We start from the raw sequence: 16,680 nt of genomic DNA, 5'->3' as shown, positions 1-16,680 counted from the left end.
TGCGTATTCGCATCGAGTTTGCCTACGGTTCGTTTTGCGATCTCGCATCGAGTGTTCGTAATCCCGCTGCAGTTCCATATTCCATGAAAAGGAAAGAATAAAAAATAGCCAACAACGATAACATTCCCAATGGCTTTAAATTATATGATAGTGGACTTCTGTAGTTTGACTGAAAATTTGAAGTATAAAGTGCACTTTACATCAACAATAAATTGAATAAGAAATTGACAAAGTTATTCAAGGTCAAATTTGAATTATACAAAACACCCAATTTTGCCGTGAATAAAAAGAAAATAAAGAAATTTGACAAAATAAAACATATCCAATTGTTCTATTTCATCAAATTCCTTCATTTTCTTTTACAAACCATACATTTTGTACACGTTAAATTTGGCCTTGAATAACTTTTGTCCACTTTACATCAACAATAAATTGAATAAGAAATTGACAAAGTTATTCAAGGCTAAATTTGACGAGTACAAAATGTATGGTTTGTAAAAGAAAATGAAGGAATTTGATGAAATAGAACAATTGGGTATGTTTTATTTTGTCAAATTTCTTTATTTTCTTTTTATTCACGGCAAAATTGGATGTAGAATTGTGTTTTGTATAAGCCGAATTTGACCTTGAATAACTTGTTGTCAATTTCTTGTCCAATTATTGTTGATGTAAAGTGGACTTTTGTCAATTTCTTGTTCAATTTATTGTTGATGTAAAGTGGACATTATTTGTACTGTTGCAAAATTTGTGTTGTGGTTGTGATTTGTGGTGGAAGATGAGACACCACTGACACTGACAGTGACATCATAGAGGTTAGGAGTTAGAAGAGTTAAATTTAAAATGAAAATTCTAAAATATAATTTTAGTGATTTGGAAAAGTCAGTAATACTTATTTACAAATTTTAAATATATTTTAGTTTATGGTTCCAGATGGGTAGATAAGAAATACAACAATAATAATCCCAATCATGTCACATCTTTGTTTAGAGAACCTGTCAACTGAAATTCTTATAAAAATATTTTCATATTTAGATCTAAATGATTTAATGCAACTACCATACGTTTGCAAAAGGATTAGGCAAATTGTTCTAAATTGGGATAACTTACTTTTTAAACGATTTCCCACACCTTTAGTGACAAACCAATTCAGTGATGAATTTTTGGCTAGGTGAGTAATAAAATGTAAGTATAGTATAACACTAGTTTGTATTAAAATAATTTTAACGTCTTACGTCTACGCTGCCCTACTAAGCGAAAAGGGGGTATCTACACTTTTTTCCAGAAATGAGGTATTAATGTCTAGTCAATAATTACACCTTATTCTATCTAATCGAGTATCTAATACTAAAGTGAATTGGTCGTATTTGCTTTATAAATATTATATTTTTGACTTTATATTTAGCGGTATCTACAAAGCACATGTTATATACTAAGCGATTTGGCGGTAACTGCTGATACTAAGCAATAATAGTTGAATCTACACAAACTAATGCAGTTACGGCCGGACCTGCTTAGTACATGTCACTTACTGTTAAAATCGCTTAGTAATTGCATTTAGTGAACATTCATTCATTAGCACACACAAAAATAGTTTCTTTTAGTTTATTTGTTTATTTTGGTGTATACAATCTAGTATTATTAAAGAGTGTATGTAAATATTGAATAGTGAGTGATTTACTACAGATTTAGAGGTAAGTTATTTATTTTGCTACCATAACCTCAAATTAAAACGTGTAGTCTGATTTCTTTTACAGGACAAAAAAGTACCTACTATGAATTTCTTTGCGAATTTACCTTTTTCATTTACTTACTGATTCTTTGCAATGTTTTTACAAATTGAAGATACAGAATAACGAAATAATTTGTTATTTATTAAGGGAAAAGGCGCAAAATATCGCCTGTCAAAATTTTCAATGTATTCTTTTTTTTTCGAATACTGACAAAACTAATAAGTATTTTTGAAAAATATATATGCAGAATGAAATATTACGTTATTACCAAGGGCCGAAAGTCTCAAAAAACTTCTATAATGTTTATTTTAATAAGTTACAGGGGTGAAAATAAAAGAAAGTTTTGTGTGATTTTTAATTTAATTGCAAATATTTCATTCAAAAGAAACTTTTTATTTACTCTAAGGGACTTTCGGTCCTCGATAATAACGTAATCTTTCATTCTGCGTGTAAATTTTTAAATAATACTTACTAGTTTTCATAGGATCCGAAAAAAATTAATACATTTAAAACACATTGAAAATTTTGACAGGCGACATTTTGCGCCTTTACGATGGTTGTGTAAAACATTTGTTTTTAATTTCAGATGAGTAAAAGTAGAGGGAAAATGTTATGTGACTTAGCTATGTCCAGCTCAACATTCAGTATTAATGGTGTGGAATGGGAAAATATTATTGAAAATGCGCCAATTGTTTTATTGGAGAATGCCGATATTCCAATTCCAGAAAATTCTGTCGATACAACAAACATTACACATTTTCTTTTAGATTCAGAAACTTTCATGGAAGCTGAAGCAAATACATTGGAACTACCTGATTTGGGAACAAATGTGACAATGGAAGTCGTAGTGGAGAATAATCCTGAACTAGCCATCGATAATCGTGAAAATGAATTTGAACCTGTCAGTTTAGAAGATAGTGGAAGAGAAATTGAAGAAAGAGATGAGAAAGAACTAGACACACGCTTTACCAAGAAAGGGGAACAACGTAGATGTAAAAAATTTAAATATTCTATTGGAGAAAGAAAAATGATTAAACTGAATAAACTAAGGGATTCACATTCTGTTAGGGATGGATGTGATAATAATTGTAAGAAAACATGTAACTCAAAAATAAACCAGGAAAGAAGAACTGATATAAATAATTAGTTCTGGAATCTAGACCGCCAACAACAGCACCAATTTATGTTATCCAGCATCAGCCAGACAAACGTAAAACGTAAAACTGTTGGACTATAATCTTGCAGATCGAATACTCTTAGTTACTCTTTAAAAACAGCAGACGGAGAATGTAAGTCAGTTTGTAAAACCTTTTTTCTTACAACTCTAGGATTTCACAAAAATAATGACAAAATTCTACAAAGGTTTTGTAAATCGTCGAGCTCATTACTCTCTCCAAAACCACATAAAAACTGTAGAAGTCTACCTCATAATAAATTGGACCATACAGCAATAGAAAAACATATCGAATCTTTCAACCCATCGATATCTCATTATCGCAGGGAACATGCACCCAAGCGACGTTATTTATTTATTTATTTATTTATTTATTAACGGGGTACCACCCAATTTAATATATACACAAAATATTATAATTATCTAGTGATACAATAAATATAAAGATATAGTAAATATGTATGACAAAAATTGGCGATGTAGCTATATAGAAAAAACAAATATTAAAATAATACAAAGTAAATAACAAATATAAATCACATAAGATTACAAATTTTTTTTTAAACACTGTCTACAAACATTTTCCGAAGCGCACAGCAACAAATCCAGGTCTATTCTATTTCCATTTAGAATGATTCTACTCAGCGGAGAATGCCTACCAAAGTTGCAGCGATGAAATTTAATTGCAAAATTTTGGGATGTTCTAGTAACTCTAGAGGGAACATTAAAGTCAATTAGAGACAGTAAATCATTGCAATTAATTTTTGAATTCAGTATTTTATGAAGAAATAAAACATCAGCATATATCCGTCTGGAAGATAGCCTAGGAATGGTCACTTAAAGGTTTGTGTAATTTAAAACTCAAGTACCTAATGAATTTATTTTGGACTTTTTCAAGCTTGGCTATATGGACTTCATAAGTGGGTGACCAAACAACTGAGCAATACTCAAGAACAGATCTAACTAGGGAAATGTAAATCAGTCTGATGGAACTAATGTTATGCAAACATCTAGACGTTCTAATAATGAAGCCTAACATTTTAAATGCCTGGTTATTCACATAATCAAAATGAGCGCAAAAATTTAGTTTGGAATCTAATTGAACACCTAGATCTCTTACAGTTGATACAGCCTTCAGTGGTTCTTCAGCTAATTTGTAATTATAAAAGAGGTTGTTAATTCTTCTACAGAAACTAATAAAGTGACATTTTCCAACATTAATGCTCATTTGGTTCCAATTGCACCATGCCATAATTTTGTTAATATCATCTTGAAGTTTTTCACAATCTAAGACGGATTCGATAATTCTATAGATTTTTAAATCATCAGCAAATAGCAGAAATTTAGAGTTAATTTGAGATTTAATGTCATTAACAAATATATTAAAAAGGAAAGGCCCTAAGTGGCTTCCTTGTGGAACACCAGATGTTACGGAAATTTCACTAGATTGAAAGTGTTTAATTTTAACAAGTTGTATTCTGCTAGTTAGGTAACTACATAACCAGTTATACAGATTGCCCGTAAATCCAATAGCTTTAAGCTTGTTACACAACAATTTATGATTCACAGTGTCAAAAGCTTTGGAGAAATCTGTATAAATAGCATCCACCTGTAGTCTCCTTTCCAAAGCATCAGATATGTATTGCGTGAAAAGTAAAAGATTTGTAGAAGTTGATCTACCTGAAAGAAAACCATGTTGCTCTTCAATTAGTACATTGCATAAAGGTGTTTTAATAGAGTCGCATATTATACTCTCTAGAATTTTAGGAATAGAAGAAAGAATGCTTATTGGTCTGTAGTTAGCTATATTACTCCTGTCACCTGATTTATGAATAGGAACAATAAAACTAGATTTCCACAAACTTGGACAAATACCTGAATCAAGTGAATGAGAAAACAGAAAATATAAGGGACGGGTTAAAGTACATCTACAATTTTTTAATTGTAAGGGTGGAATTCCATCAGGTCCAGAGCCTTTAAAAATGTCTAAATTGGCTAATTTTTCAAATATGATTTCAATAGATACATTACAAGAATTCAGACTCACTGTTTTTTCATATTCTAAGGTGGGCTGTATTAAATCATCATTTACTCTGTAAATATTTTGAAAGCATTGCGCAAAATTATTAACAATATCCGCACCATTATTAAGCACTGTGTTTCCAAGAAACATAGTGTTTGGTAGACCATTATTTACCAAGCGATGTAACCATTAAAGATATGTTTAGCAATTTTCAAGTGAAGAATCCTAAAATAACTTGTTCTTATGATTTATATCGCTCAATAGTACAAAAGTTAAGTATATCTTTTGTAACGTTGGGTCACGAAGAATGCAAAATGTGTGAGCATTTTAAAATTCATCCACACTCTGAAGAAAATTTACAAAATGATTGTACCGAGTGCCAAAGGTGGTCCAATCATATAAAAAGGAGTAAAGATGCACGTCTGCTGTACAAAGAATATGCCGATAAGAAACCAGAAGAAGGAGAAGTTATATATTCCGTTGATTTGGAAAAAGTAATAATGCTACCCCGGTGTGACATGTTTAAATCAGTTATATTTACTCAAAGATTGATTGCTTACAACAAAAGTTTTGTACCAGTAGGGACTAAAAACAAAAACATTAAACCTGTAGCTGCGATTTGGCATGAGGCAATTCAAGGGCGAAAAAAAAAGAAGATATAATAAGTACCTATCACAAATTCCTATTATTCCAGAGAGATGCGAAAAAAATTGTTCTGTGGGTAGATAATTGTACTTCTCAAAATAAAAACAGGGCGTTTTTTACGTTTTTAGTTTATATAATAAACTCATCTGATATTTCTGCTGAAGTAATAGAAATAAATTACTTCAAACCAGGTCACACCTTTATGAGTGCCAACACATTCCACCATCAAGTAGAAAAATCTCTGCGAAAAACTAAGAAAGTTTACGACTTTCCAGATTTTAAAAAAGCTGTTCAACAAGCTAATTCTAGGAGGGTTATAGTTTTGGAAATGGAACTTCGCGATTTCTATGACTGGCAGGATTATTCATCCGCTTATAAACTGAAAAAAGCACATAGTGAGCGACCATATATTCAGGATATTGTTCAAATTACAGCCCACAGGGGATCAATGTCACTGATTTATAAAGACAATTTTAGTGGCCCTGATGTAACATTAAATTTTTTGAATGCCAAAATTACAAAGTCTGGAAAAATACCAGTTCCAAAAACAAAAGAAAAACCAAGAGGCATTACAGAAGAAAGACGAAATAATCTTATCTCAAAGCTTTTAGAAGCCGACAATGCCATCATGCCAAAAAATCGTTTAAATTTTTGGAAAGAAATACCTACCACTCAGTGCCTTGAAGAAAATAATGATGATTTATAAATTAATTTAGTATCTTTTGTAGAAATTAGTTTGTTATTTAAACCAAATCATTTAAAAATAAATGTGTATATGTAGATACGGTGTTTTATCTTAGTACTTAACCTAGAATCCTTTCTTAATTATGGGGGTAACTACATTTTTTTTAGTAAAAAACGAAAAAAGCTGAATTTTATTATTTGTATTAAAAAAACAAAAAAAACTACGTATATTTTCAATTTGAAGTTAAATATTGTAAACAAAATAACGATGCGAATAAACAAAATCTAAATACCTTCTTAACTCAAAACAATATAAAATACAGATACCCCCTTTTGGCTTAGGAGGGCAGTACGTCTAACGTTTATTGTCTTAACACGTTTACCATTAACCTGTTGAATGTTGGGCGAATCCGTGAATCATATATGATTCACGTTTATTTTACTTACAGGGTCGTGTAAGTCACAATTGATTCACACGATTGTTATACTCTGGGGACTGCCCTAGTATTGGTTTGCACTGCAATGATAAGTATATGAGAGCTTGACATTAGTGGCCCCCCTCAACAAGTATTATTGATTAGCTCGGCCCTGCAAGTAACAAAACAATAGATATTCCCTAGCACATTGCTTGTTGATGTTTGCTCTTTTACAGTATAGAGTATAGAGACTAGGAAATCTGGTAAATAAAAAGTATTGTACTCTCGTAGATCGCTGGGAAAATTTCCACTCAAAATAACAAAATTCAGTTTGGCAACACTGTGTAAATGTTGATAGTAACATATCCTTTTTAAGATCAACACAACTGTAATTTAGTCCAAACAAATTAATATATTTTTTTTGCCAACAAAAATGAGATTTTTCAACCAAATAATGTTTCAAATATGATGTGCAAAATAATTTTTAATTGGGTTCTGCTAATGGACTTGCTCTTTTTGACATTAAAGTAAAAAAACTTCAAATTTCACTCATTAAATCATTATTGTCCGGTTATCGTCTTAATTATTTTAACTGTACTAATATCAGTCGAGTAATTCTGAATGATTAATAGGTTGTTAAAACATTTTATCTGTAGCGGCTTCTGGAATGTCTTAAAAATATCGAATTTCATTGATAAAATGCGCATATCCCACTGATCTTCGCTTCGACCATAATACACATTTTAGTTTTTAAAAAAGTTTTATTTCTTCAACAATACAAGAAACTGCTCACAAGAAATTATTGTATTTTGTATGTATTGGGTTTATCCCGTTAATAAATAAATAAATAAAAAAAAAGAAGAGTAATACAGTATACTCTCTCTATAATGAACACGGCTATTACGAGGTTTCACTTATAACAACCACTCATTAGGTGTCTCATGAAATTCCTAGCAAACTGTAACCCTCTATAACGAGGCATATTTGGTTATAACGAGGGGAAGTGAGATCAAAGAACATGTTTATTTACCTGTTTTTGCATGGTGATTGCTATAAATAAATACTCCAGCTGCCTATATACAGAAATACCTAAAATCTGTGTGCTTATAGAAGCCAGTGATGTAATAAACTCCGTTGCCTGTCAACTTCTTCCTGTTTATCCACCAACTCTTTTTCAAAAGTGCTATTCAAAGATTATTTAGCATCATATTGCTCTGAATGGCTTCACTACAGGAAGTTAATGTCTCAGAAAACTATTGCACATATTTATGCAACAAATTTTATATTTATGCACAATTGTATTGTTGTCTGATATAGGTAACAAGATCGACTTATAACGAGCTAATTAGTCTGCCATTTCAGTTCTCGGTATAGAGGGAGTCTACTGTATAAATATAACAACAAAAAAAGTATTTGTATAGGAAGTACTGTCACATTCTATATAAAACGCCTAGAGAGTACAGGTGTGGACATACGTCATACAAGTTACACAATAGGATTTGCCATATTGAACACATTTCCATCTATTTTGTGTTGCTTTGGAAGTTGTGCTCTTTTTGTTGAACTCTGCGTTCAACTTCTTATAGCAAAATACACATCTGCAATTATTCTTGGTTTCTTCTTATTCCAGGATATGCTTTTCCCCATATGAAGGTCTTTCCTTTGGGTTTACTTTCAGTAAATCTTTCTATTAGCTTCTTTCTATTACCTATTACCTATTGCTTCTCTGAGCTGCGTTATGCTAATATTAGAGTCCATTACTTTTATATAACATGAATGTGTTTACAACTGCATACCCCAGAAGAATTTCAATGGCCATTTTCTGATACTACTTCATCGTTCTTCCAAGACAGCAGGAAGCATAACCCTTTATTTGGTCAGATAAATCAATGAAACTTTTCTTTCACAGTTCCATTTCTTGATGTTACTGGCATTCTTTCTGTATGTTTTGTTGACAACATCAAAATTTCACATTTACTTATCACACCACTTTACTACGACTTGGAAAAAAAAATGTTGTAACATTCTTGTGTACAGAATATACGAATTTTGTGCTAAAGAATTATCTCTGCATAAAATTCACAAAGATTTCTGTTTGGTATATTAGTAACTATAGTATAGTACTCTTAAGTAATCTCTTAACTTAATTTTTTTACTGCTTGTTTCAGATGTAACAGAAAACTAAGTAGTTTTGAAAAAGTAAGAATTTCTCGTAATTGGATAGAAGCTAAATATACTGAATCGCCATTGCTATTTTCCAAACGAAAATTTCTACCTTATCTTCAGCTATCTAAGAAATATTTGTGGATAAGTCGTGGAGGAGTCATTTTTTGTTACAAGAGACGTTATCGAAATCTACATGCAGCTAATCCACACTATGTTTTATCACCTCCAGTTCAGCGCAGCAAGGCAGATGTTGTTAATTTTCACGTTAAGAATAATTTGATAGTAGCAGGGATGAGGTAAGACAATATGTAGTAATTTATCTTACAAAAACTAATAAGCTAGAGGAAAATTCTCACTGGATAACAAATGAACATACTCAATACCCTGAATAGTCCTGGGGTCAGGCCTGTTTTGTGGCTGATCATCATCCACAGAGTTTCAGAATGTATTCTTATGTATTTTTAAAAGCTGAATTCGAATTCCAAATTCGATGCTTGTGCATCGAATGCAGCCGAATAATATCCTAAATGTCATAATTTTGCAATGTTTTCGCAATATCTCCAGTTCTAATTATTGGATCAAGGTTTACCAAACATCATTTTGTAGATTTTTTTAAAGGAACAAATTGCATTTTATAAAAATTATCTATATTTGTTAGTTTACGAATTATAATAATTTAAACAATTGTTCATAACAAATCCCTGTCACTTCCGACGCAAAAGTAAGTTTGAAATTCGAATTCAGCTGGTTAAAATAAGTAAGAATACACTCTTACCTCCTTGAAATTTGATCGGCCACGAAACAGCCCTTGCCTATAGACTAGAACAAGATAATTTTTGGAAAGGAATTGTTAGAGATCGTATTTTAGGGAGTTTTTCATCGATGGCCATTTCACTGGCGATAATTGTTTAGTACTTCTTCCAAATAATAAAAAATAATGTCAATATGGCAGCTGTGCTTGTTCTCGTCACATGATGGAAAGACCTGTTACACTAAATTTCTATAGGACATGCACATGCACTGCATGTAAACAACGATTTTATTTTTTTAAAGTAAAACATGTTTTCTCATTCCATAGTAACAGTATATTATAAAAATCACCTGATCACTTTTTGTTTCTCGATTATTAGTTCTTATTATATAGTATATAAATTATTGTAATCACTGAATACATAGATAGTGAAAAAATAATTCTATTAATTAAATTAATTAATTATATAATTAACTGTTATCCAAAAATATTCAAACACTAACCAAATAGCCATTTCGTTCGTTGCTTGTGATGACATCGCTGTCAACTACTGTTTATATCTAGTGCTTAAGTCATGCGAATAAACTGTAGGTATCAACATTTCTTTTTTCTTCCAGGGATGGATCACTCTGGATGAAAGACTTACAAGATAGATATAGCAAAATATTTATGCTAAAAATATATCATCAGGATGATGTGCACTCCGTAGCCCTAAATAACAGCTGTAGCTTATTGGCGTCTGGGGCTAGAGGAGGTGATGTAATTGTTTCGAAAGTTGAACCTAGTGTTACTCCCCAAAATATAAATAAAGTACTTTCGTGGTCATATCACGATGTAATTTGGAAAGTTGGATTTTCAGTGGAAAACAAATTAGCAATTGGTACAGCGGGTCGCCATTACTACAGTTATCTCTATATTCGCAATGTAGACAGGTAAATATACATAATTCGTAGTATAGTATCATCATTCTCTTTGCCTTATCCCTATGCGGGGTCAGCTTCCCTAATTGCATGTCTCCACACATTTTATCTTGGGTCATATCAATGTTAATACCCTTTACCAACATGTCCTGCCTTATCGTCTACCCCCAGGTCTTCTTTGGTCTTCCTCTCCTACTCCTTCCAGGAATCTGCACTTCAGCTATTCTTCGTATTGGGTGATTAACGCCTCGACGTTGAACATGACCAAACCATCTTAACCTATGCTCTCTCATTTTAGCATCAATTGGTGCCACACCTAGACTTCCCCTAATATACTCATTTCTAATTTTATCCTTCTTTGTCGCTCCACTTATCCATATAAGCATTCTTATTTCCGCCACATGCATTCGTTGTTCCTCTTTCTTTTTCACTGCCCAACATTCAGTTCCGTACATCATAGCCGGTCTTATGGCTGTTTTATAGAATTTTCCCTTCAGCTTCATTGGAATTTTTCTGTCACACAACACACCACTCGCTTCTTGCCATTTCATCCATTCAGCCCTAATTCTACTGCATGCATCTCCATCTATTTCTCCATTACTCTGTAATACCGATCCTAGGTACTTAAAACTATTGCTTTTCACAATCATTTCACCTTCCAAAGATACCATTTTATTTGTAGTAACTCCATCTTTAAATGAACATTCCAAATACTCTGTTTTTGTCCTACTAAGTTTTAAATCTTTTTCCTCCAGAGCCTGTCTCCACTGTGCTAGTTTTTGTTCTAAGTCTCTTTCACTATTTCCTATTAACACTACGTCATCAGCATACATTAGGCACCATGGAATGCTACCCTGTAGTTTCGCTGTTATCTGGTCCAAAACTAATGAGAGTAAATAAGGACTAAGCACCGAGCCTTGGTGCAATCCTACTTTCACCTGAAATTTATCAGTAATTTGTAGTATAGTATGCAGCAAAATAAACAGTACTGAAATGAATATTGAAGTACTTATGCTTGTTTATATATTATATTTAGTATATAACGTCGCTGATTTGCAAGAAGGTGCCAAGTGACATTTTATTCAAAAGAGGGGTTATGTGCAAAAATGATAGGTATATGAAGGTTCTAACTATTCTGTAAAAAGGGGTCAAGTATATTATTTACTGTTGTTGAGATAGTCTCATAATTTTTTGGTGCCAAGTAACATTTTTTTAAATTGGTTGTGTAAAAAGGAGCTAAGTTTCACTCAGTAAAAATATAAAAATGTCCCCTTTTTGCAAATAATCGACAATATGATATAGATTTGCAAACATTATTCATGATAAAACATATGCTATGCCCTCTGGCACGAAAAAAATCTTTAATTCTAGTCCGTAATTCCGGAATGTCAGATGGTAGATCGGTCTGCCTCCTTCAGCATTCCCCATATGTACGCATCAGGTGGCGATTCTGGTGAGTGCGATGGGTACGGAAAATCACTGTCACGTGAAATAAGGTGATCCCCAAAATGATCGCTCAGTATTTGAAAATATCCTGGCCCTGTGACAGGTTGCACCGTCTTGCTGAAACCATTGTTGCTTTTAAGCTTGTGCCATTTTCGCGACCTTTTCCGTACGACTGAAAATAGTGCTCTACGATAAAAAAATTTTCTGCAAAACTGAGAACCATTCTGAAGCACCCAACATTAACATGACATTCACATACGTTATAACGACGTTCGGAAACCCTCACTACCTTTCGGCACATAACACATTTCAGTACTGGTTATTTTGCTGCATACTGTATGTCCGTTTACAGATGTTAATAATTCATATTTCTTTTGCTCTTTTCACAAAAGTATTTTTCGTATTATTTATTATAATTTACTAGGACTGACGTAGAAGAACTTGTCTTATCTTATCAGTCAGTAAAAGAAGGAATCCATGATATAATATGGGATGGACCGCATAAGATATGGACGTGTGGTTATGATTCTAATATCAGAATGTGGGACCTTAGGACAGGGAAATTCGAGCGGTGTTTTTTCGATCCATGTGCGACTTGCTTGTACTGTATGGATTATGATTTCCATAATACTCTTATAGCTGGAGCTCAAGTGCATGGTAGATGCACCTTGTGGGATATCAGGAAAGGTGCTGCAGCCCAGGTAAATCAAAGATTATTTTTTTTTCACTTTTATTAAATAAGAAGGTTTTAAAGAAAGAATTTAACTTTAAACAGCAGGCCGGATCTGTGAAAAATGAAAACATTCTGATTTTTGCAGAAAAAGTTGTTTGAATTTCCCTCTCTTTCAAATAGGTCGGAAATAAAAAATTAAAGTAATTAAAAATGATCAAAAACATCGTTTTTTTACTTTTCCTTTAGAGCAAAATCGTAATGAAATAAAATAGTCACAGTTGGATTTTCTATAAGATACGACTGGTTACAAATATTTTAATTTATTACCCTTGCGCGAAATAGCAGTTAATACAACTAAAAAATAGGGGAAAACAAGCCTTTTTGTGAGTCTTGGCCTGCTTAACAATGTTATATTTCCTTGGGGCTTTCATATATGGATTACTTTTACAGCTCGATTATCTGGCATTCTTTCTAAGTGACCAAGCCAATTTAGTCTTTGTGACTTTACAAATCTAACCTCTGCGCTCTGATATCTGCGCTCTGCATTAGTTCATCCAGCTCGTAGTTCATTTTAATTCTCCACGAGCCATCGCTGCAATGGGTTGGTCCAAATATCTTTCTTAGTATTTTGCTCTGAAATATTCTCAGTTGATTCGACTGTTTAAATCTTCGACTCTTTAACTTGTTTTAAATCCATTTTATTTTTTACTAATTTTTAAATTTTTACTAATACTAAGATCTTCCTCTTTTAGATGTACTTCATGGACTCATCACAGAAGAAATTTAACAAAAGTAGTCCAGTTTATAGTTTGGCGTTCGACGCAGAGTCGCTTTTTGCAGTAACAGATCAGAACTTGCATGTACTCGACTTTTCGGCATATAAGGCACCCTCGCATGACTATTCATTTTTCTTAAAAATCTAACCTAACCTAAATGCCGTCTTTATAATAGAAAAAGTTGTACAAAGGCAAATTTTTATTCAAGACTGATTCTTAGTATATTTTTTTACTATAATGACATTCATATTAGTATTTAAGATCAAATATCGTGTTGTTTGCCATAATTTAAAAATCTTTTCTTATTGGCCTTTATCAAATCCTGAATAAAATTTATCTTTATAATAATTTCGAGCCCGTTCAATATTCAGCATCTGCAGTAAGTACTATACCACAAGTAAAACACGATAAAGATGAAATAATAATGAACATAAAATTAAATAAATAAATCCTTTATTTTCTTTTAGACAAACAGTCTGTATATAATCGGTCAATGGGAATGGTCTGTAAATAATAAATAAATAAATATGTTGTTATTGGCCTACTTAGTTGTTTATTTTCTAAATCTTCTTTAAGTGACGGCTCTCAATCGGAGGTTGGATATCATCATCACTATCTTTACTCTATCTACCTCTGCTCAGAAAAGTTCTATGGAACTGCATTTAAACCAGTACCTTAATTTTGCTACCATACTCTTCTTCCTATATTCCTTCCTCCCCTCATCTGTCTCTATATTATCAATCTTAGCACTTGATAATAAGTTTGTTCTAGCAAACAGTCAAACTAGTCAGAAACCGTCAGCAAACCAATTTATGCCAAAATATCACCTTCGTTCGATTATAGTTACAGTGTAGTCCGAACAAATGTGCTTCATAAAAACGCTTTATAATCCATTAATACAAATTAAATGAAACATATTATTGTGTATTTCTTTAAGTTAACATTAATGGAAATCTCTAAATATTATTTCTACGCGTATATAATAAAATATGTCTAGTGGCTGTAATGCTAGTGTACTCGGCAAAGTGATTCTAAAAAAGAACACATCTACCGCCTAAATATTTCGTGTTGGTATCATGTGACGTCACGGGCTATGACGCGGATGACGTGCAACGGTAAGTAAATTAGATGGAGTATATTTGAGTATGAGTATGAATAAAATGTTAACAATATCGTTTTTCGTTTTTGGGCTAGCTCTAGACAAAATTTTCCTCTTTTAACTGTATTATTTCAGAATTTTGTAAACAATTTCTCCAAGCAATTGAATCGCTTATTGTATAAAGGGTATAAGTCCACAATACTTAGTTTTGAGAAAAACGAAAAAAACTATTTAATTTAGAAACTTGATGATCTATCAACTTTTTTTCTGCAGATGAAATGTAGAAGGAGACTAGTGTGACATGTGATACAGCAAACTTGGCTTTGAAAACGATTAAGCTCAAAGAGTCGTTTTTAAAGGCTGGGAGTTGATTCCTTTATACAATCAATGAATAAAAGATGAAATGGTGCTGCTTCTCTACAGTTAAATTATTAATTTATTTATAAAAAAAGGTTAATTCATGATCCTGTAAATAGATAGTATTTTCCCGTAGCTCAAATACGTCCGAGTTCGCGCATTGATTACGTAACTGGAGACCGGAAGTTGAATTTGAATTCTTGTTAAAGTTAAATGGGATTTGTATGCATTATGTGATGAAATTATTCAATTAGCAAAATAACATTAAACTTCAATGCATTCGAAAAGAATTTAGTGTCGAGATTCCAGTCAAAATAACTGTCAAAGATAAAATATAAAATACAACCGCGAACAATTCAAAGTAATCGGACATTACGAATGATTACGAACCATTACGAACTTGCCGGTCTCCAGTTACGTCACGACTTCCGGATGTGCAATATATTATCTTTGTTATTTATAGTATCATGGGTTTATTATTACAAACGAGACCTTAAATACATCGTAAGACTAACTAACGTAAGAATTATTGTATAAAGGTAATCGGTCCCGGACTAGTTCCCTTTATACGCTCAACAAAAATTTTATCGTGCGATATTTTGCGTACGGTGAGAGATACAAATTTCCTTTATAGACTCATCGATCCGTCGTCGTTGGTTTAACAAAATGTACATATATCTCCTTTTAATTTCGTACGGAAGTGGACTTATTCCCTTTATACAATAAGCGATTCAATTGATAATGAGCATTACACTGACACACCTGCAACTAATGTAAAGAAAACGCAACAAATTGTTAAATTAAATTAATAAATACGAAAATTTCTATTTTAATCTAGTTGTGTATGATGGGTTGCCTAATTAGTAGAGATTGTGATAGTAAATCAATTTATGATTTTAAACTTTTCTTTTAAAATCAGATATAAAAACAAGCTGAAAATGCGAGCATTGTCATAACGAAAACTTTGTATATTTACGTATTTTAATTCATAATATGGTAAATTTCTATTATGAAAAGTAATTTAGAATTAATAATTATGTTTTAATGTGCAATTATATCATTCTAATTTAAATGTTATGAACTATAAAGGTAGTTTACTCTTGATCGAAATTCATATTTTTTATATACCTCGTATAAAATTAATAAAATTTTATACAAGGTGTCCCAAAAGTAGTGGAACGGTCGAATATTTCGCGAACTGAACATAGGATCGAAAAACTGAAAAATACGTTTTCAATCATTTTCAAAAATCTATCCAATGACACCAAACACCAACCTCCACTACACCCCCTGGAGGTGGGGTGGGGGGTAACTTTAAAATCTCAAATGGAAACCCCTAGATTTTCTTGCAAATTTGGATTCGTTACGTAAAAGTTTTATTCAACTTTTATTCAAGAGATTTTTTCGAACTGTGGATAGATGGCGCTATAATTGGGAAAAAACGATTTATCCTGATACCATGGGTAAATTATAGAAACGGTCTAATATCTCGAGAAATACACTTCCAAATAAGAAACCAAACAAATTTTTTTAAAACTTTTCGAAAACCTATCGAATAACACTAAACATGACCCTCCAACCCACCCCCTGGAGGTGGGGTGGGGGGTAACTTTAAAATATTAAATAGCAACCCCCACTTTTTATTACAGATTCGGATTTGTCATGAAAAACTAAGCAACATTTTTTAGAATTGTTGATAGATGGCGCTTTAATTGGAAAAATACGATTTATTAGCGCCATCTATCAGCATTTTTAAAAAATGTTTCGAATAAACGTTGCTTAATTTTTCATGACGAATTCGAATCTGCAATAAAAAGTGG

General features: G+C 32.2%; 1 protein-coding gene across 2 annotated transcripts; it reads left to right on the top strand.

Annotated features, from left to right (window-relative positions):
- The first annotated feature begins 651 nt into the window (after positions 1 to 651).
- Positions 652 to 13,948, top strand: LOC114329964 (F-box/WD repeat-containing protein 4). 2 transcript variants are annotated; one of them, XM_028279255.2, is made up of 6 exons: positions 652 to 812; positions 918 to 1,168; positions 8,841 to 9,134; positions 10,207 to 10,521; positions 12,380 to 12,656; positions 13,381 to 13,948. In XM_028279255.2, exons 2-6 carry the CDS (start codon positions 969 to 971, stop codon positions 13,549 to 13,551), a joined length of 1,257 nt encoding a protein of 418 aa, XP_028135056.1. In that variant the 5' UTR covers positions 652 to 812; positions 918 to 968; the 3' UTR covers positions 13,552 to 13,948. The 2 variants fall into 2 exon arrangements, with proteins under 2 accessions (XP_028135056.1, XP_028135066.1); XM_028279265.2 differs by having other exon boundaries at positions 783 to 1,168.
- Positions 13,949 to 16,680: the final 2,732 nt, after the last annotated feature.

This window comes from Diabrotica virgifera, chromosome 5 (genome assembly GCF_917563875.1).
Source record: "Diabrotica virgifera virgifera chromosome 5, PGI_DIABVI_V3a".
Lineage (NCBI taxonomy): Eukaryota > Metazoa > Arthropoda > Insecta > Coleoptera > Chrysomelidae > Diabrotica > Diabrotica virgifera.
This window is presented reverse-complemented; position numbering and strand designations above follow the sequence as displayed.

Bases quoted from the DNA above. Each gene is read 5' to 3' on its own strand.
- LOC114329964 (XM_028279255.2), top strand. From the start codon at position 969: ATGTCACATCTTTGTTTAGAGAACCTGTCAACTGAAATTCTTATAAAA. The intron at 1,169-8,840 runs GTGAGTAATAAA...TGCTTGTTTCAG, and splicing joins AGTGATGAATTTTTGGCTAG to ATGTAACAGAAAACTAAGTA. The intron at 12,657-13,380 runs GTAAATCAAAGA...TTCCTCTTTTAG, and splicing joins GGAAAGGTGCTGCAGCCCAG to ATGTACTTCATGGACTCATC.